The 23,119-nt window shown below is 37.8% G+C and overlaps 1 protein-coding gene across 18 annotated transcripts in view; it reads left to right on the plus strand.

Annotated features, from left to right (window-relative positions):
• STXBP5 (syntaxin binding protein 5) overlaps positions 1-16,855 on the plus strand; it is a 159,707-nt gene extending 142,852 nt beyond the window's left edge. For 10 of the 18 annotated variants that reach the window (XM_084827788.1, XM_084827779.1, XM_084827783.1 and 7 more), the window contains 6 exons: positions 1,671-2,040; positions 4,691-4,856; positions 6,450-6,561; positions 8,770-8,990; positions 12,347-12,375; positions 16,741-16,855. In XM_084827788.1, the coding sequence (XP_084683914.1) occupies positions 1,671-2,040; positions 4,691-4,856; positions 6,450-6,561; positions 8,770-8,990; positions 12,347-12,375; positions 16,741-16,774 (932 nt within the window). In that variant the 3' untranslated portion in view covers positions 16,775-16,855. Of the gene's footprint in view, positions 1-1,670; positions 2,041-4,690; positions 4,857-6,449; positions 6,562-8,769; positions 8,991-12,346; positions 15,835-16,740 lie in introns of those variants that run through there. The other 8 variants (XM_084827793.1, XM_084827791.1, XM_084827781.1 and 5 more) reach the window with 1 other exon arrangement.
• Positions 16,856-23,119: the final 6,264 nt, after the last annotated feature.

Genomic DNA, 23,119 nt, shown 5'->3' on the forward strand with positions numbered 1-23,119 from the left:
CTAAATTGATTTAATCTGCATGCCGCCCTGAGATCCTAATGATACAGGACGGGATATAAATGTTTTAAATAAAATAAAACTCCCAGCATGGCCAGGGTCTGTGGGAGTTGTTGTCCAGAACATCTGGAGGGCACCAGTTTGCTTACTTCTTCATTAGACCAATGTCTCACAACTGGCACAAGTGTCTAAGACTTCAGGCAGAGATCTTCCCAATCAGAGAACTAACCTTACATATGTTTGCTCAGAGTACACCAACATAGCTCACAGAGCTTATCGTGATCATATCCCATACTAATACAATAGATATCCCATGAGAAAATACTCTAGACACTAAAATGGGAAGGAACAGGGCTGGTTCCTTCCCATAGATGCAAAGGACCTTTTGAGGTGTGCAAGAAAATCCTGCTGTAACAAACTTCTGATGCTCTCCAACCGCCCCCACACCCCCACTCCCAAATCAGCAGCAAATGTTGGCTGCGTATATGTGCTGCCAACATTCTTCTTTTCAACACAGGATTGAAGAGAGGGGAAATAAGTGAGAGTCAAAATAAGGGAACATAAATTGTAACTTGAAGCAGTCCAAAAACAGCCAATATCTTAGTACAATGCCAATTTCCCACATTTCACTAAAAAGGTACAATTTTATTTACTTACTTACTTACTTACAACATTCATATACTACTCTGCATCTAAACAGATTCACTGCTCAGAATACAAATACAAATCGTGGCAAGTCAGGCACAGAAGGCTTGTTGAAATAAAGATGTTTTCAGCAGGCACAAAAAGTGACACAATGAGGCAGGGAGTTCTACAGAAAAGGAAGCCACCACACCGAAAGCTCTGTTGTGGGTAGACTCCAACCTGGCCATAGGTCCATGTGGAACCACCAGGAGTATCCCATCTCTGTGACTGCAATTATATTGCAGTCACAGAGTGTGTGCACCAGTGAGACTTTTAACATTTCTGTTCAGTATCTGTTTCTTCCTGTATGAAAAAAAATTATAGGAGACAAAATTCTATACAATATTTTTCTCTACATTAATTTGAAGATTTATAGCTAATTTGAATAAATATTCAAATTTATGCAAATTTCATCCATTTCATCCATTGATTTGGATGAATAGTTTCATCCATTGATTTGGATGAGTAGTGACACTTGAGCTTGTTTCCAAAGCCAATTTCAAGGAACGGGGCAGCGTCCCCAAAAACGTATCTGTGGTCTGGTCTATTTTGCAGGTTTTAGTTTGTAGCAAATAATCTAATGTTCCTAATGCGAAGCAGATCTGCTAGAAGTATCATTTGAATGTTTCCTGTAACAACAAGGGCTAAAATATTAGAGATGCTCAAACTTTGGAAGTTCATTTTATGTAAATATACTTTCACATGGGTTCTCCAGCATGACGCTCGCTTAAAAAAACAAGTCATTTACTTACATGTACTGCTTGAGGACTCCAATTCAGAAAGTCCCTTTTTCAAGAGTAGTGCCTAAGCAGACATAGCATAGTGCTATTGGGATAAGTAGTTTTAAGAGTGCTTTGCAAAGTAGGAATTTATTTAAGTACATACTAAAATACACTTTGAATTGGTACAGAACACATTTGGCTGAACATTTTTGACCAGTTATAAATTGTATAGAAATTTTAGAAAAGTTATCAATTTCTGTGTTTTAGGAACCATTCTGAGGCTTAAAGGGGCAATCCTGAGAATGGCTTTTCTGGACACTACAGGATCATTAGTTCCAGCAGCATATGAACCCTGGAGAGAACCCAATGTTCCTGAAGACAAGGATGAAAAGGATAAGTTGAAAAAGCGTCGGCCTGTCTCAGTGTCTCCATCCTCCTCTCAGGAAATCAGTGAAAACCAATATGCAGTGATATGTTCTGAAAAGCAAGCAAAAGTTATTTCACTGCCCTCACAGAACTGCACTTATAAGCAAAATATAACAGAGACTTCGTTTGTCCTTCGTGGAGATATAGTGGCACTGAGTAACAGTATCTGCCTTGCTTGTTTCTGTGCCAATGGACATATAATGACCTTTAGGTACGGTATTAAGTAATAAAAGGAGAAAATATAATTACTAGATGTATGTTAGCTGAAAACAGATAAACTACTTTAGAAAAATATATTCAGAGGGATTTTTAAGGGTAAAACCCTTCACATAGATATTTAAATGAAAGTATAGTTGAATATTTTTATTTCTATTCTGCTTTTTTACATTGATTTTAAAAAGTTGTTGGTGTTGTAACAGTGTCATGTGTACTGTCTGCAATGAGCCATGGGACCAGACCCTCCCTCAGTTTACACTGAACATTGTACAAGTGAAGAGGAGGAAATGCAATAATTTGCCATTCCTCATATGTAACCTATATGCTGGCCAACCTGCGTTTGTAAACCAGGCTGTAGATTGCCTGCTTGCATAATCTAACACACTTCTTTAATAACTTGGTAGTAAATGTCTTTTTTTTTTTTCTTTTTTCTTCTTTGGGTGTGGGGACTTGACTAATTCTCATAACTACTTAGAGTGTAGTGCAGTGCCATTTAAAATCATTATGTTTGGGATTATGCCTTAGGCTCAATTTAGACTTGGTTTAGACATCATACAAAATAATGGTTTGCGTTAACCAAGGTTTAGAATCTAGACATTTTTATAGGTTCCAAACAGAAAGGCAAGCCATTGTTTAGAACTGTTTTGTCTGCTTCCCTTTTCCATCTGATTCAGCGTTCTCTGTTTTGTCAGTTGAGATGCTGTACCAAACCATAGTTTGCACAAGCTGTTTGTACCAAGGGTTACACAAGCAGAAGGCTGCTCACCCAACCTGTCTTTTCTTTCCTCTGTAGCCCCCTTCACCCACGGAAAGCCTTTCTGGAAGGGGCCCTCCCAAAGTGTGGGCTGTGTTGTGTGAGGGGAAAGCACTCCAAACCAGGTGGAAGACGCTTGCATCAACAGATTGAATTCTACCTCCTGGTGCAAGGCCTTTCCACCTGATCTGAGGTGATTTCCCCCTTCCTCTACAGCTTCTTGTGACACAGCCCACGTTTTTCTGGAGGGCTTCTCCAGAGATCTTGTGGGGAAGGAGAGCAATTGGTTACACAAGCGGCCTTCCGCTTATGCATCCATTTGAATCCTGCCTCATGTTTTCAAACCCATTTCAAACTATTGTTTGTCCTTATTTGCCACCCAGATGCCAACCATGGTTTGTTCCACTAACCATACTTAAACTTCCTTAACTGTGGTTTGGCACGATGTCTGAAGTAAACCACTGTTTTTCATGATATGCATTGGCATAGATTTTAGCTGACAGATAGGTAACGAGGTCATAAATTCCTTTAAGTGGTTAAGAGTTTGTTTGTCAAAAGCTTTTTATTTCTTTGTTCAAATATGAGATATATAGGAGTTTTAGAATGCTTTAGAATTTAGAGATATACAGGAGTTTTAGAGTAGTGCTAGTGAAGACTGTACTGTGATTTAATATTTTGTTACTATACCTCCTAATAAGCTGCTAAATATCTGCCTAATGACATTTCTTGGCCAGTTGATCAGTGGTAAATGTCAAAATGCAGGTGCTCATCATTACAGTCCCCATAACCCTGCTTTCAAGGAAAGTCCAAAATTTCAGGCAGCTGTGTTGATCTGTATCAACAAACCAGTTCTAGCAGTTTTCATCTCCACCAGGAGCAGGTTTTTTGTAATGCTAATGGGTCTTAATTGCCCATTCAAGACCAGGCCACATTAATATACTTTGCATTACAGCAGGGAAAAATATATTGTTGCTGGGAAAGTTCATTTCTCCCCAGCTACTGTGTGGATTGCAGCTAAGCTCAGAGGGAACAGGGATGTCTGAGAGGGGTGGAGAATTATTATCAGTGTCCCTGCTAATAAAAAAGCAGTGTGTCCCTGTGAGCCCTGGCTCCACTACACCACTTCACCATATACATCTAGAATATCACCACTAGCATGAAATTTGAAATTTTGGAGGAAATGTATGGGTTGATTTGTATGACCTATAAAACCCTAAACAGGTTAAAGGTCTTACCTTGAAGGTCGTCAAGGCTCTATATCCCATGACCATGAAGAATGACTGGGAGCACTTGCTTAACAATAATTATTGTACTATGTTTGAAAAAGTGTGATTAATTTTACCAATTAAGGGGGCATAATTTTGCTATTGGCGATCTTCTTTTCTTGCCATTTACTTTTGAAGTGCGTTCTATTCCCAGGCAGGGCTTAGCAATGGTTCTTAGTTATCATCTAAAAGGAAAGAAGCTCCTGCTGCTTTTCCCTGATACAACCTTTAGGAACATCTGTTAACTTTAATGTGGTATGAAGTTGGTGTTACATCCCTGGAGAGAGTGAAGGGAGTGTGCCCTGAATTAGAAACACTACAGGGGTGTTCTGTGCACTATCCAGGATACAAAGAATTGCACAACTAGTACTGCGTGCCCAATGAGGCTTTGGGCTTCAAACAGAAGTGTGTTACAAATTTTTACTCTTTTTGTTAGGCTGAACATCTAGGGCAAACATGCTTCAAATCTGCATAGGCCTACATATTTTGAAAAACTTATGTTTGGAGAACTTTAAAGAAGAAGAAGAGGAAGAAGAAAATTGAGTGTACTATAACAATTTTTTTAAAGAAAGTTTGGATTAGGTTCTGTTTCATTTTAACAATTTTTAAAATTCTTTTCTCTCAAGTTTGCCAAGTTTAAGGCCACTGTTGGATGTATATTACTTACCACTTACCAACATGCGGATAGCCAGAACATTTTGCTTCACCAACAACGGGCAGGCATTGTATCTTGTCTCGCCTACAGAAATCCAGAGAATCACTTACAGTCAAGAAACATGTGAAAATTTGCAGGTAAAAATTTAAAATGCTGCTGTATTTTTTAAATTGGAAATCACTCTTGAAATAGCCTATTTTTGCCAGGGTTGTTTTTACTGGTAGGAGAGGATTAATAACTTCGGATGAGGTGATCTTGAAGACCTGAGAAAAACTACATTTGATTAGGTGGGTCATCACAAGTCATATTAAGTTCGATTGGGCCAAAGATGTTGCACATTTTGGTTGGATGCGTGCGACTCTGCTTTTGAGAGACAAGCAGCAGAATCAGAACAGGCCTTCCCACCACCCAACTTTTTACTCATCGATAAGAGGAGGTGGAAGGGTTGGCGTTCTATCTTACATTAAGACAGGGGAGCATAACCTCTGGGCCAGGAGCCAAATCCAGCCTTCCTGGGGTCCTAGTGTGGCCCTCCAGGGTTTCCAAGATGGCTAGGCCCGTTTCCCTAACCATCAATCATTTGGTGGTTTCCTGCATTTTGTGCAGTTTTCTCCCCATTCTAAAAGGTTGAAATGCCTTTCCTAAGGCTTAGTTACTGACAGTAAGAGCTTTAACCTAAAATATGCTGGTATTTTTGGCTCTGCCCTTATGCCTTAGGCTGGAATGTAGCCCATGAAAGCTTCTCCAAAATGGAATTCAGCCCTGCATTAAGATTTGAGTTCATACAGATAACCAATGAGGCAAGGTGTAACTTACCATGATGTATATCTTGCCATTTGCAGTCAGATGTCTACATTGACTCAGATCCTGCAGTTGCCAGCTCATATCCTAAACCATTAACCAGTGCGTGGGCACATAATGAGACAGTTATATAAATGCTTCTTCATGAATCCTACAGTGCAGAAATTGTCAGTGCGTTTCTATACATCTGCTATCAGTTGTATTCCATACTCTAGTTCAGCCTTCCCCAACCTGGTGCCCTCCAGATATTTTGGACTGCAATACCCAGAATTGCTGACCATTGAACACGCTGGCTGGTGCTGATAGAAGTTGAAGCCCAAAATATCTGTAGGGCACCAGACTGATGAAGGCTGCTCTAGTGTAATCTGAATACACATAGACATACAGTAAGACTAAATGTAATGCACTACGTAACATCTCTTGCTTAGCTTGCCTCTAAAGCCTTCATTTTCTTCAAGCAGCTTACATTTCCATTTGAAAGAAAGCTGATATAAAGCTATCATAATGTGTTTTAGGAGCTATTATCCAATAGTGTCATTCTGCTAGCGCAAATGATGTTTCACTAACAGAAACCAAGTTCAAAAGTATGCACAAGGGGACAATGCAGCTAAAGTTCTGGTGTGTAATCACTTGCAGATCGTAGTGCTTACAAAATGGTCTGCTAGTGCTTGTGCAACCACTTGAGCAGTGGGAAAAAACAGCAGAGCTCTGATAGCACAGCAATTTCTTCCATTAATGGTACATTGGATGTAGGCCTTAGTTTGAAGCAAAATGATGGAATCTACAGTGTTGAGCTATGTGAGCACATTGACAGATAAGTTCCTAAAATTGTGAGACCATAGTGAAAGTATACTGGGAGTGCTTTTAACTTCTGGTGTAAAATGGAAATAGAATTTTCTGATATGGCTGAAAATGACTTTTCTTTAAAGGAAATGTTGGGTGAACTCTTCACACCAGTAGAAACACCAGAAGCACCAAATAGGGGATTCTTCAAAGGCCTGTTTGGAGGTGGTGCACAATCGCTTGACAGAGAGGAACTCTGTAAGTTCATTACTTTTTTAAAAAATTAAATGTTCACATGAGGAGACTGGAAGGCAGAATTTACCAAACTACTCAGTTATAAAAAGAAGCACACAAAGGTGTTAGGGACTAATTGAGAATAGTGCAAGATATTACTTCCACTTTTTCACTATTTGCTTCTCATTGCAGATATTTATTACAGGTTCAACTATTTTTGATAAAATTCTTCCTGATAAAATTCTTCATAAACTATATGGATTAATGCGGAATCCATATAGTTGCATTTACTATATGCCCATTTTCTGAGTACCATCCAGCCATTTTTCTCAATTAGATAGGAATGCTAAGGATATAAAACTTTGTCCAATCCTACTGCAAAATCATTTATTTTTATTAAGATAATTTATACTTTATCTTTTTACTATAATCACAAAACAGAGAAACAGAGAGTAGATTACAACATTAAAATTACAGATAAAATTAACGATACCATTAAAACAATAACAAGTCATTTATTTATTTATTTAATTCTGCACAGCCCATTAGCCAGAGCGCTCTGGGCAGTTCACAAAAATTAAAACCACAAAGCACATAATAAAACAATATATAATATAAAAGCTTAAAACCACATATAATAGTACAACCAGAATAAAACCTAGCAGCAATGCAGATGTTTAAAATACAGATATAAAACACCAAAGCAAAAAGACTAGGAAGCTAAAATGCTAAAATATTTGGAGAATAAAAAGGTCTTCACTTGGCGCCGGAAGGAGTACAACGTAGGTACCAGGCGAACCTCTCTAGGGAGCTTATTCCACAGCCAAGGTGCCACAGCAGAAAAGGCCCTCTTCCTAGTAGCCACCTGCCTCACTTCCTTTGGCAGGGGCTCACAGAGAAGCACTGCTTCTTGTAAAAATACAGGATGAAAATAGAGACGCAGCAGAAATAAACATCTAATACAGATCAGGCTTCAATCCTGTACACACCTACCTGAGTGTGTATATTGAATTTAATTGGGGCTTATTTATGAGTAGTCATAGGATTTGACTGTCAATCAATTTAAACTACATTAAAATAATTCAGCCCAGTAGGCCAAAAGCCTGTCTGGAAGATAAGTATCTTCAATAAATGACAGCAGATCAAGGGAAAGGACACCAAATGAACTTCCCAAACCAGGGAATCCGACAGTCTGGAATAGATTAGAACAGAATTAGATGTACATAAACCCATGGACTTCAATGTGTTTAGGCATGCCTAATCTACATAGTATGCTGCTGATCTATTATCTAGGTAAGTGCCAAAGTCCTGTTTCTTTTCATACAAACTTGTGGGACTGAGCCTTGAACAGCACACCGAAAGCTAGGAAATTTTGTCAGTTGTGAATCTAGCTCCCTAACTAATTTTAAAACCTGTTTTAAAACTCAAGTATCTGTAAGAGTCTTAACTGTTATCTTACAATTGCAACCAATTTTGCCCATATATATTTTGAAAGAATAACCTTAAACACTACATCATGTAGCATTACATTAAAATACAAGAAGACTGCCTAGCTTTTGGTGTTAATTTTCAACATGGCATCACAAGATGCAGTACTGAGAGTGTTGCACATTTTACAAGCCAGCATGGGGGATACCAGAGGTTGTGTGTTTGAAAATGCTTTCTTTGTTAATAGTTTTAGACTTTAATGGAACAGATTACAACAAGAACTTACAGCAACCTGAAAAGAGAAATAAAATGACAAATGCAATGATTCACATGACAAAATATTGCAATGGTATTACTGAATACCAAAAGCTCTTTCATGAAACCAAAGGCAATTTCCAATGTTGTTTCTCATGAAAACAAAGGCAATTTGGGCTGGCACTCACCCACCAACTCAGTTACAGCTCGTCTTCATAGACACATTTCCATACAGGTTCCCACTATTTGGTCAATAACTTCCTAGTTCATTGTAAATGGGACAGATTTATAGTACATTGGCTCGGTGTAACTTCCTCTGAAAAGTTTCAAATGTTAGGGTAAAAAAAACCATGGGAAGTATATCCAATCAGTTGTCCTTATTTTGATGCTAAATACATTCTGTAGTCTTAATATGCATGACACTTTAATTTCATTTAGCTTTATCACAAAGTGCATCACTTCCAACATCTAATTCTGCTAGTGACAGTTTACAGTCTTGAAGGGCCTTAAGCATCATTTGGTGGCTGTTGTTTCCTTTGACATGACTAGTTGGAGAATCGGCTGCTGGAAAGGCATCAAGGAGCCTTGCCCAGCATATTCCAGGTCCTGGTGGTATTGAAGGGGTCAAAGGAGCAGCATCTGGAGTAGTTTGCGAATTGGCACGAGCCAGGATAGCACTGGATGAAAGAGGACAGAAGTTGGGAGAACTGGAAGAACGAACAGCAGCTATGTTAGCCAGTGCTGATTCCTTCTCAAAGCATGCGCATGAGGTAAGTCATTCTAAAGCAAGAGGTAGGCAACCTGTGGCCCAAGGGCCGCATGTGGCTCTCAGCCTAATTTCAAAAGGCATCTGAAAGCGATCAGTTTGGACCTCTTCCAACAGTGATCTGCCCCTTTCCCAGCAGCCTGCTTTGAAAAGAGGAAGTGGGGGGTGGGGGGAGAGAAGAATGGGGTAGCAGAGAGATAGAGAGAGAAGGAGCGGCCCTGCCCCCTTTTGGCTCTGGATAAAACAAAACCAGGAAATATTCCCCAATCCTAAGCAATATAGCAAAGAAACAATTGGGTTGGGCTTACTGGTGATAATAAATATGTATCTAATGATAAAGGGTTTTTTTATCTGTGTAGTGTAGAAATATACATCAAAACAGTAAGAGAGACTACAGTGTTGTTGTGCTGTAAAAGCCTAACCATACCAAAGATAATCAATACCTAATAAACCAAACATGTTTTGACATAAAAGTCTCCTTCCATGGTCTAGTATAAAGGACATGGTCTAGTGTATAAAAGATATGCCTAAAAGTAAACAAACATATATATACAACCACATTGTATATTACACATTCCCCACAATTACCAACATAGGTCACAGCAGTATTTGGATCTGTGAATATAAAAGCAATATTGTGTTTAATTTTTTTATTAAGATTAAAAACTGCTATTTAGGGATGTATTAAAATATACAAAAAACTTTTGTTAAAAATTTAAAAACTCACCAACTTATAAGTCTTGCCAACCCTTCCTCTAGTACAGTGGTCTCCAAACTTTTTTGATCGTCCACCCCATCAGTAAAAAAATTTGAGCATGCACCCCCAATATATGTGTATTTATTTATAAATGATATACATGTACTACTGTACTATTATGTACATTGTAAAACATACACAAAGATAAAGTTGGAATAAACAATATTAAAAAATTATTTTCTTTATTAACGGTACAAAACCCCTTTTTGCTGTCACTAAAAATTATTAATAATTTTTTATTAATGAGAGCAATGTAATTGAATGTGCTTCATTATTTTTGAAAAATTTTGTTTACCATTTTGTGATAGAGCAATTCAAAGGTCTGGTTCTAAATTCAGTTTATTTCAATTTTATGACTGTCATAGCTGAAAAAGACACTTCACAAAGATACGTAGATCCAAATGAAAGAAGTGCATCTTTGGCTGCACTTACTAAATCATAATATTCATTTTTCAGTCCCATCCACCAATTATGCAAAGCTTTTCGTTGAAATTCAGCTAGTAATTTCCATCTTCCCTGATGTTTATCAGTTGTTCTTGCAAACTAATCGGAAGGTGTTGCACTTTTATTTGTTTGCCTTAACAAATGGGTTTAAAACTCCCTGAAAGTCTTCATTTGGAAGATTTTTAAACAGGTTAGACTATGCAGTTTCCAAGTTTTTTAAGTGTGCAGATACGAGAGTTTTTATCGGTGACATGCTTACATCGTTTTTGGCAACAAAATCACATACCGATGGAAACATTTCCAAACATCCATTTTCAGAATGCTCTCTCCATAGCATGAGTTTCTTTCAGAAAGAAGTTACTTTCTCACTCATTGTTAAAGCGTCACCTTTACCTTGAAGGGACAGATTAAGTGTGTTTATTTTTTCAAAAATATCTGCTAGGTAGCATCCTACTGATAGCCACTTATCACAGAAAAGGTAAGCAAATTTGGAACAAATTTGCTCTCCTTTGGCAGCTGCTTCAGTGCTGCAGCTGAGCAATCAACTGCACCGTCCTCTACCATGCCTGGCAGAGCCAGACTGGCGCTCTCAGTGGCTGCAGCAGAGGCAGCATAGGACTGGAGCTGAGAGAGAAATGCCATGGAGCTTCCCTCTCAGCTCCCGTCCTGTCCTGCTGCCTCCGCCATCATTGCACACAATAGCAGCTTGACGGGGCAGTGGGCGGCTGCTCAGTTATCAGGTGGCTCACACACCCCAATGGAGACCACTGCTCTAGTACATGTACCAACCAAGGTGTGTGTGTGTATACATGTTATACATGTATGATAATGAATAAACTGCAAGGGGACCAAAGGCTCCACTATAAGCAACTATTTTGAAGGTTGCAAGGAACTGCAATGGTCCTGGAAGCAAATACATGGAAATAAATGTTTGCCAATTCAATAAATACAAAGGTTCAGATGTAAAAGACCATATACTCGCATATAAGCAGTTAGCCGATAAGATAATAGGGTAGCTCTGGATACTGCCCAAATGGGGGCCTTCAAGCTATCCACTCAACCTGAGGATGCCTGGAGCTCTCAATTAAATGATTGCGTCTACAAAGGCTCAGGTGTGGGGGATGAAGCCTGATAGTCATAATTAATTCTTTAAAGAGCACTCATCCAAAGCTAACTGATATCAGCAGATTTAAAAACATCACCAGTTTAACAACAATCAAACACATAATGGCCAAACATAATTTTTTTTTTCAAAGTGCTGCTGTTAGCACACAGATAAAAAGACTTTATCATTAAATTTTGCTATACATATTGTACGCCCAACCCAGTTGTTGCATTGCCTTTTTGTCTCTGGCCCTGCCCACTACTTGTTTCAGTCCCACCCACCGCTGGCATATGGACTCTGACGGATTACTCCTAAGGGAATGTGGCCTTCAACAGAAAAATGATTGCCTAACCCTGTTGCCCGTTTACTCTCTCACATGCAAATCCAGCAGTTGCTTCCCTGTAGGAAGGTGTGTGAATATTCTAGCAAAGATATGTTAATATTTCCACCGTGTAAGCAAGGCTGACCACCTGCATCCTTCTCATCTAATTGACATCCTTACTGGCAGGGTGCTGATCACATGAGGAAAATACTAATTAGATTGACACAGCAGATAGAAAAAAGATGTATTTACGCACAGCTTATATCCACTTGTTCATGTATCCATGATTTTTATTTTACTTATTTATTTACAAATGTATATACCATTCCACATCTAAACAGATTCTGGAGTGGTGAACAATAAAAAAAAAAAAGAATAAAAGCACCATATTAAAACATATAAAAAATAAAATGTCATATTAAAACATTTTAAAAACAGAATACCAATAAAAACCATGGCTGATCAATCAAGGAAGGCTTCTTGAAATAAAGATGTCTTTAGCAGGCGCTGAAAACAGAACAATGTGGTGCCTGCCTGCCTGACCTCCAGAGGCAGGGAGTTCCACAGAGAGAAAACCACCAAGGCTCATGATCTCCTTAATCATTTAATTATTTACCTCCTTTATAGTGGCATTGCTTTCTTAACAGGTTTTTCCCTATTCTTATAAAAATAACTGTATTGTGTATACTGTCAGAAGCATGACTATGGTATGTTCCTTTGTTTTCTTTTTAGATGATGTTAAAATGCAAAGATAAGAAATGGTACCAGTTCTGACAACGCGTTTTCAAATACATCTCTATAACTTTACCTTGAAGAAAAATCTCCTTTTCATTAACTTCTGCAGGACCAGCAAAACTGGAAGGGATACTGATGTTTCCTAGCACAAATTACACACTGTTTTACCTCAGTCATACAGCTTTAACTGAGGATCATTATATTTAAAACTGACACCCATACAGTGTGTATGTGTGTCTTACCTGTGGGCTGACTGGGAGCTTGAGAACAGAATTGATAACAAAGAGAACACATAGACAAAAAAGGAAAATTTGGTATCAGATGAGCAGGGGCAATGCAGGATCTATCCTGTGTTAATATTTCATATGCCAAAAGGTTTTGTGCTACTGTTGTTGCTGCCAGTGTTTCACCCTCCTGTGGGAGGCTGCAATAAATCAGGGGTCCAAGAGCTAGAATAAAGTTGTTCAACTTACGGGACTACTAGTAGCTGATCTAGACTTTCTCTACTTAGAGCACGTCATAATAGCTGTTACTGGAAATGACTTCTTCTGCTACCACCTCTCTGATCTGACAAACTGGAAGTACATGAGTTCCATCCTGAATCTATACATAGTTAACATGCACATAGTCTCTTCTTGGACCCCTGATCTAGTATTCTTGTATTTGCATCATCATACTGTTGCTGTGTTCAGACTTCATGATAAACCATGGCTTATCATGACTGGAACGAGCTGTAGCAAGCCTTGGGCTTATACACTCCCCGCTCCCCTCTTCACCGGCTGTGAAGAGATCAGAAGCTTTCACTTCAGTTTTTTTTAATTAAATGCAGCTTGTTGTTTTGTCTGAACCCAGCAAAATGTGGTTAATGTTAACTATGGTTTGCTTGAAGCAAGCTAGCTTCATTGGCTTGTTTCAACAAAACATGTTTAAGATTAAGCAAGTCTTGTTTCAACAAATCATAGCTAAGTTTAGGGTTCAGATACAAAACTAAACTGCAGTTAATCAAAACCTAAAATTTCCAGTGTTCTCATGCCTATACCAGGAGAGAAAGGGACAGCGGGAGCATGTAAACCTGAGGCTTGCTGAAGCTTATTCCTGTTACAATAAATAAATGGTATATCATGATATCAGAACACAGCCAATGTCTAGTGCAAAACAAGAGGATAAGTTACTTTTGCATTGTAAAAAAAATATAGAAGTGATTGAATTGCACATCATGCTGGAAGTTTTCATTTGTGTTATGGCTGTGTAGTGTGAAAAGTAAAGATGTCTATTATAATGAGAAAAAACATTTGTCATCTTTCAGCCAACTATATTTTTTTATTTTCCTGCAAATACAGTTGGGTCAATTTATAAAATATTTTTAAATGGTTATGAGTTTAATTCATGCTGTACATCTTATTTTGTGTGTTTAACAGAATGTATTTGTGCAAGCACTTAAATAAGATCTCTCATATATATAGCTAGCTCACATGCCCAATCAGAACCTAATTGCCAGGTGAAATCATCTTGATTTCTGAACTCTGAGATACAACTTGATGGATAATAGCAAGCATTTTTTTTATCAATCGCATTAGAGTAAAGCACTTCTAGAAACAATTCAAACTCAAAACCTATCAGCAAAGAGGCTGCCTCCAGAATCCTGTGCACATTTACTTGGAAGCAAGTCCTATTGATTTGATTGGAATTTTCTTCCATGTAAGTGTCCTTAAGTTCACTGCATGAACTACAGAATGAAGGTAAAGTCAGAGTAACCTATTTCCAAACAAAGTACTAAAAACAAAACTTTAACCTCAATATTTTACCACATTAGCAACTGGTAGATCCCCACATAGATTTGTAAAAGAGGAGGGATTTAAGATGTGCCAAATTGAATCAGTATATTTTTAGCTAATAAAGTCTGCACCAAAGCCATAATAAAAGGATTTATTGAAAAATATTTAGGAAAATACATAATTAAGAGGTCTTTGTCATGTAGGAAGCTGGAAATAATGACTGATTTGTGATCATTTGCAGAGAGTCTTAACTAGTTTAGGCTATATTTGTATGCAAGTGCCAGTGTATGGCCAGAGGTTTGAGTTTTATTTTCCTAAACTTGACTGTGCTGTGCATATGTTGAATGGGTTGTTTGACTTGTATGTGATGAACACAGACTGCAGTTTAAGCCGAAACAAAATTCCCTGGCGTAGATTCAGTAGTGGTGTACAAAATTTCTTTTTGCTCTAAACAAATTATTTGGATGAGCATTCCTCCTATGTATGGTGTAATCTAGATTGAAAATGTTACTGGCTGGCCTTGCACAGTGTGGTATTTTAAAATAATTACACATGCTTTTAAATAAATGTGATTTAAACCTACTTGAAATTTTAATGCAAGTGAGCCACTGCAGCAGCCTGGTTGCAACCAAAAATCACTTCTGGGATGGGGTGGGGAGATTCTATAAGCTGCAGGTATGTTTGAATCTGCTTCTCATATGGGGCTGCTAAATAGTGTATTTAAGTACTTGTACCAGCTTTAGTACAAGTATGCAGTGCAGCTTTGGACAGGTTGCCATGAAAATGAAAAATTAGTTGGCTAACTGGGAAGCAGATTCAAATATTCTCGCAACCATATGATGCCTTGAGCCTGCAGAAGCATTTGGGTGGCAGCAAATCCACTGCAGCAAACATTAGGGACTACAATTATTTAAAAAGATGGGATGTTGTTGTTGTTTTTTTACATTTTGCTGCCTGAAAATATATGAATATTTTTGTGTTTATTTACCTGAGTTGCATTTAGCTATATATGAATACACTAAATGAGATCCATAAGCCAAATAATAAAAAATATAGTAAGTGATCTAGACATTAAAGTGCTAGCTGTAATACCTGTACATTGTGATTCTCTGTGCATTAGTAATTTCATTTTTCCAATGCTAATTTGTTGTGTACAAATGGCACAATCCAAACAAAGTTAAGCATGTTTAAGTCCCATTGATTTAAGATGGAGATATTTAAGCACATACTAAAAGAATAACCTCTTGATTTCTGTCTTTGGCTGGATTGTGTACAGTATGTATTTTGTACTTGAAGTCAGAAGCACAAAATCCAATAAAAATTAAACTAAAATGTTATTGGTCTTTAAAGAAAACAAAAAGGGGTGGGAATCTCCCCTTTAAAACAGAGTTAAAAGTTAAATAGAATAATGATTTTGTCCACAATAAGAAATGGCCAGAACAAGGGAACTCGATGATGAATCAAGAATTATTGGCATCAGTGTTCCTTTGTGAGAAATCCCAGAAGTGGTATGCTCCTTGTGAATTTACAACATCATTTTGAGACAAAAAAGCTTTGAGGTGAAGCTGCTTAGCTTTCAGAGCAGCAAGTATTTGACAGACAACAAATGAAGAATGAGGAAGTCCATGCTAGCACAAAGGATGTGTCAGCAAACATTTGTAATGTATATGTGTTTTCACATTTTATGAATAAAATAAATAATTTGACTAGAAGATGTTTGCAGAAATTGAACTCTGGCAAATAAATGTGCAATTTGTCCAGTTTTATCAATTCAACAGTTCAACAATATTTGTCATTCCCACTGAAGCAAGATGCAGTTGTACTTGTAGGACAATTTACTTTGTATAGTTTGTTTGGTGTAGTATTTGGGAGAATTACCATTATCATCTTGGTTGGCATTTCAGTTTGGTTGTGTTTGACCAAACTATCAGAATAGGGCTGTGTACAGATGATACAGATATTTGGAGACAGTACTTTGTAAGGTGTTGCTAGCCATGGGATACACATTCATTTAGGGATGCCTCCCTTGATATTTGGTCAAACTAGTTGTGGATGTTTTTCGTAGTGCTATATCTTCTCAGGGTTTGAATTTTGAAAAGGGAGGCTTTGGGCAGTGAGTGAAGATTCCTGAAAGACCCTCCTATCTTTTCATACCAGTTCGCTGCTGTTCACAGCACTTATCAATTGACATTTAGAGGGAAAAAATATTTCGTTCTAGAAATGGAGAGGTTGTCATGTAGCTACTCAGATTTGGCTAGGAGGGCAAACAAAACTATTGAGTGTGAGGACCTACACCATATACACTTTTTCCTCTGGCTACATAGACAATCTCACTGTTTCTAAATGGCCCTGAAGCAGCAGTTAATAGGGGCTACAGACACACTTTATAAAGAACTGAGGAGAAATCTGAAAAGGAGTGCGCAGCTACTGGGTAATGCTGAAGTTGTAGGAGACAGTGTGTTTCTGCAGGAGAAACGGTGTAGGGACACTTGAATGCTTTCACCACTTTTTTTTTTTTTTTAGCCTATCTAAAAAAATGGCAAAATGGGGAAGCATGTTTTGTGGCAGGAGAAAATATTCACAAAACATGACCTCTGTTTCAATTCATTTTTCTAGCACTTCAAGCTGTATCCCGAGAGAGCCAAAATAATACACCAGTGATGTTACAAGCACCATTGAGAGGTATGATGTTTCATGCACTTTATCACAGTGTGAATAAAGTGAACTTGGTGAACTATTGTGGAAACCTATTGGTTAGTGACAATAACTTCTCTCTCATACATGTAATTACCCTGTCAATGCCTGGATTGCTTTTGGACTTATTAAAAGTTTTTTTAAAAAATACATCAAAGTATGGGATCCACACTGGGCATTCATATAGCATTTTTAAAGGCAGAGAAATAGGAATGCAGTTTTCCTTGGGAGTGAAATGGCTAGGTAGAGCTGCTTGTGAATGGGCCTAGAGGAAGCCGCTGAAATTAGGAATTACAAAAACAGGAGATTGTCAGCCGTATAAAGGTTCCTTTTCCATGACCTTTGTACAATCATCAAGCTGCTGTTGCTGGGTCAGGGCTTGTTCCATGATAGTAGGGTTAATTTGCTGCCATTGCTCCAGAGAATTTAGCATCTATACACAGCCTAAGTTAACTACTGTTTTTATATTGATAAAATGCAAACAAACTGCTGCTATTTGTCTTTCATGTAATGTTACCATGTTTGATTATAATAAACTGAAGACATATTTCTTTAGTCAGAAAACTGCCAAATTATAACTTCTGAATGTTACTTCATGTAAATATTTCATGTATTTAAAGCAAGTCTGAAAGTGTGTCACCACTAGCATTCATTATAGCACAGTAGGTATAAAATTATCAAGCTGATTTCTATCTGTACTCTTTGTACAGTTTCACTGCACATTTTTTGCTTCAGGTATCTATCCTTCATGTGACAATACATATTAGAAAGCTATAGCCAAAGGTGATTTTTGATGCAGTGACTTTTCGTTTTTGCTTTCTATAGCACTGATCTAATCTGAACTATAAACTTGAATTTCTTTTCCCTGCACTTTAAGTAATGTAATCTTGAGTACTTCATTCTTTTACATACATCTGAGTTTGAAATCCACCTATCTGTATATAATATAGTTTAGAAAGTACCTTCTAGCAAATTGCCTGTCTGTATATAAATTGCTGTGCATCCTCTGTACAGTTAGATTTCTTGTGGACAGGAGCTTCCATGCCAGTGAAAGAAAAAGTATAAACTACATACATGGACTTCTTCCTCCATCAAAATTAATAGAAAAGTAGCAGGTACAGGAGGTCCATATGTGTACTAGAGCTCCGTCGCCAGGAACAGAACACTGGATCAGGAAGATTGAGTATAAGAACAAAAGACAATTTCTTAGCATTTTTAATTTTAAAATACTGAAACACTTTCAGATTTGTTGAATGATCACCCAAAACTGCAATGTTGTATACAATAAGATGTACTTTGGTTCTATAGAAACGAGTGCAAGTTAAGCACAGGTAATGATGGCTGGATTGTAGCCACAGTGATAGCCTATTTATACATAATGCTAGAAGAATATAGTTTGTTAACAAAATATGTTTATTATACTCTATCTTTTAATTTTAAATAAAACTTGTGTTACATTTGTCAAATAACTTAATGTATATATAATACATAAGAAGTTAATTAAGCTTATAATATGAAAAAAATAATCTCATACCGAGATAAGAGTAACAAATTAACCCATCTTGATTGATTAGAAATACTCTACAGCAGGGGTGGGCAACTTCAGGAGATCCAGGGGCCATTCCCCCCCAGACCCTCTGTGGGCATATTCCTGTAGCTGTTACTCCATGGAATCCCACAGGGAATTCCGCTAAAACAAAATGCTGATTCTCCATTGATTTTTAGCAGCCTAAGACTTGAAAACAAGCTATATTTGACCATTGTTGCATTCTGCAGCAGTTTGCGGGTGATTTTTGAGAGCAGAACGATTTTTTTTTTCTGCTGCTGCAAATTTTGTCTGGGGGGAGGGCACATGCGGCCCACGGACCATGTGTTGCTCAACCCTGCTGTACAGTAACTAGCCTAAATGAACACCATGATTTAATCTAAAATACATGCTCCAGGAGGAGAATAGTGTTTTTACATATACTCCATTTAAATTGTAAACCTGTTTGGAATAGCTGCAGCTTGTGGATGGATATTTATCATAACTCTTGTTTTTCATGACTATATATATATATCTATAAAATTCTAGATTTTCAGGTATTTTCTTCAGCCTTTTAAAATAAATTTCCAAAAATTAAAAGTGAATTCCATGTATTTTTGTCAATTACAGCTTTCCTTTTGTATTTTGAAGTTCTCGTTTCTGCATATGTTTTATACTCATTGAATGTTAATTGTCCTCAGAATGTTTTTTAAAGTGCATATTCCTGTGGCTGATAAACCATCCTATTTCTTAGTGCTCTGATGCATATGGATGAAAATATGACTGCACTTGTAGTGTAGTTGTGGTGTGCCCAATGATTGAAAAGTGCTCATGGTTTGCCTTTGTTTACTGTACAAATTCTCAGCTGCACTTGCTCCCACAGTCTAGATATTTATCTGTGAAGTATTGTGAATTTTATTTCTTTGTGAATGTTAGTGATGTTGCGGCCAAAACAAAAATAAAGATCCTGTTGAATGAATTCTATAGTTTGGGGTGGTGGGTGGTAAACAGCTAAATGTCCAGTACATGTGAATTATCTGAACTTAAACATTGTTTAACATGCATTGAGAATCAAACCAAGAAAAGTGCATGGATACTATTATACATGTTTCCTATGTAAATCATGTTTGTTTCAAGTCCACAGATGAGTGTAATTTTTAATTTTCAAACTAATTTGGGGTATAGTTTTGATTATAGAAATCAAAGATGCAACTAAATCAGTATTAGCATTTTTTGATAAAGCACTTACAGATTGACCTTTTCTAAACTTCAAGAATTGTAATATGTTCTTGACCACTACTTTTTTTTTTTTACATATTAACAGAAATTTGATTTTGGATAAAATCATGGCATCATCCATGGAGTTACTATTTGATACTGGGTAATGCAAAGTGGGGAAACTGTCAAGTATTAACTCCCTTTTTTAATAAAATGTGTAAATAAACTGTACTTAAGTTACTGAGACTCATACAATGGTATTCATATTGGTTAGACCTAGGAGGAACATTCTGCTTTCTGGTTACGCTGCTGTTTCGTTATGCAAGCACCAAGAGAAAAAAATGAGCATTGGTAAATGTTTCTAACATTACTCATTGGGTAAGCATGCTTGTTATAGAACTTCTAGCTTATATGTATCTTAGTCTCTGTACATTGCCCTTTTTATTTTATTGCTCACTACCACTTGTTAATGTCAGTCTTGCGGAGCCCCACTATGTGTTCTGAAGATGAAACTGGGAAATGCATCATAGGATAGGGTTGCAAATTCATCTGTCTACAAATATAGTTTCGTATGAACTGCAAACCATACCATTACAAATGGAAATGTTAGACTGCATAGTTATTTTACTTAATGTACTTGATCCTAAACTATGTCATAACATTAAAATTAAGTATGGGATATTTTTGTAAATAAAAAAATACCTGTGCAGCTGGTATTTTAAAAGGAAAAATGTACTATACGTTAATGTTTCAGAAAATAATGTTCATATGTGTATATGAATGTGTCATTATGCTGAAGGGCTCTGACTGGGCAAAATAAACTATTCAAATCTCTCCTGAAACAAAACAAACCTAGTTTTTGTTTCATATATCATTTCCCTTTCTTAATGTAGTACATAATTGAGGTGGGTCTGCCATTCTTAGTGTTACAAGAAACACACGAGCTGTCTCCAGGATCTTCTGTATCCACCAATTTCTGTTTAATTTGTGCATTTGAGAGTGATCTATTTGTTTTTCACTTTCATTGATTTTGTTGATTTAAGATTATGCACCAAATCACTTCAAGAGACTCTACTAGCAATAACGAGAAACAAGATGGTCAGGGGAGCCATTTAGGTAGGCCAAAGGAGGTGTCTTCCCTACCACCACCACTACCATCGACACCTCCATGTTTTGTAATATAATGTTGAGCAGACTTCAGGACTTCCTACATTGTTTAGTATTTAAATAACAAAAATGTTCTATATCTTTCCCTTGACTATATGGATCTGAGGAAATGTGTCGCTCCATGAAAAGTAGTATGTTAAGATGCCTTGATGTATAAAAATATTAAAAGTGAGAAAACAGATGCCTCTCCCTGAATAAACCTTCAATCTTATTGGTGCTAATCTTCCTGAATCAGCAGTTCCATAACAGAAAAAGATCATGAAATAAAAATTAATTCCTACATAGCTAATGTTCCATTTTCTTCATATGTAAAAAACAACAACAACACCTGGAGCCAGAGATGTGTGTGAGAGAGTATTTCATTTGTGTGTGCTGCTGCCAATCTACTCTGAAATGTACCTTTCCTTCCCAGCTACATTGAGGCAGGGCTACCAGGAGACATTGGGTTGGAGCTGGATGTGTGTGAGAGACACCTTTTCATTTGTTTGTACTGCTGCTCTTAAGTTCAGGAGTGCATGTGTTGTTCTTTAGAAAGTACCTCCAGCGAAAGTTTGAGCACACAATCTTGGTACACAGCTATATAAAATACTATACGGTAGGCTTGCATTATTGACCAAATACTGCCCTTCTAAAACTGAAGCTTCAGTCAATATTGCTAACACTTTGAGCAATACCCAAAACATTGAGCCTTGCTCCTTAAACCTTCTGCAAATGTCTCAATCACTATGCAGCCCGCCTACTGTTTATTTGGAAGTAGGTCCTATTGGGTTCAATGGGACATGTCCTCAAGTAGGTCTGCATAATATTATAGCCTAACCGGTGCTCATATGTTAATGTCTAGCAGACAGATATGTCTCTGATCTTGATATATTTTGAAGCTTGAGTGATTAGATCTTGTAGGTGTCATCTGTGAGAAGTGCTAGGTCCAGGTTCACACCTTACTCTACAAGCAACTTCCACCTAAGGAAGCGTCAGGGTGGAAACTGAGCCGATAGAGCCCCGGAGCAGTTCTGATGCTGAGGAGGAACAGCAATCCGTGGGAGAGGAGCTCGCTCATCTCTCACAGGCACAGCAGTTGGCAGAGATTCCTCCTGCCAGCATTCCTGAGATAGATAGTGACCCTGGCAGCGAGAGAGTGCGGGAGGGGGGCTTGCTGGATGCTCAACGCCGACACCAGGAGCGACGATAGCTGGAGGGTGCAGAAAGGAGGCGTAGCGCTCGTTTGGCGCGCAAGCAACGGTCGCGTCCCGAGGACCGAAGGGAAAGAGGGAGGATCTCTCCCTAGCCCATAAGTTCAGGGTCTTCCTGTGATTCTTCTTCAAACGGGGACCAACTGCCTTACCTGGAGAATAGGCCACTCTGCTGTTCCTTGCTTAGTCGTTGGTGATTAGCATCTGAAAGAGTCATTAAGTTGTAAAAGGATTAAAGCCTTGAAAAGAATCCTTTTGTCTGTGTCTTGAGTTAGCTATTGGAGTAGACTGAAAGAGGCCGCCAGGGCACTCCTGACAGGAAGCCTTCCCCAACCTGGTGCCCTCCAAATGTTTTTACTTCAACTCCCATTAGCCCTAGTTAGTATGGCCAGTGGTCAGGAATGCTAGGAGTTGTAGTCTCACATACCAGGTTGTGGAAGGCTGAATGTGTCAATCAGCCATAAGTTCAAAACCAATTCAAATATTACAACTGCCATATAGAGGCCACTGGAAATATATTTAAAATACTTTTATGCCACTTTTCCTGCAAGCTCAAAGCAGTATATAGCAGTAAAAAAAATCAAAACAACTAACTTAAATATGTACAATCAGCAACAGCCGCAAAACCATTGTAAATTAAACCTTGTTAAGGTAAACTGGTTGAATATATGTACATCTCTTGGGGGCCCATTAAGAGATGTGCAGCAGTGTTCTATAGGAGTTGAAGCTTCTGAATTACCTTCAATAGCAACCCTACAGTGCAGTAATCCAACCTACTCATTCCAGAAGCATGAATAAGCATAGCAAGATCTATACTGTTTAGCAAGGGAAAAGTTTCCATATTAACTCTACGTGAAAGAAGACACTTCTTGCAATCACTCCACCTAACTTCTCAAAGGGCAGTGCTAGGTCCAGGACATTCAGGCTCTTTATCTGATAAAAATGGGTTGCAGAAAACACAAGCAAATTTATGCTTCCAAGCTATGGCTGTGCATTACTAACATCTCCAACTTGTCTGAATTCAGTTTCAGTTTGAAACTCACCAGTGTGATTAGGCTCTAGATACTGGTTCAGGCCAGAGATAGCTGCTTCAGGATGCTTAAAGATACCTAGGGTATTCACATATGGATGACACCCAAGCCCAAAGCTATGAACATTGCACTGCAAACAGTTTCATATAGATGTTGAATAGCATAGGTGA

Source organism: Heloderma suspectum, chromosome 1, assembly GCF_057233095.1.
Source record: "Heloderma suspectum isolate Gila_16-S chromosome 1, 16-S_ref, whole genome shotgun sequence".
NCBI lineage: Eukaryota > Metazoa > Chordata > Lepidosauria > Squamata > Helodermatidae > Heloderma > Heloderma suspectum.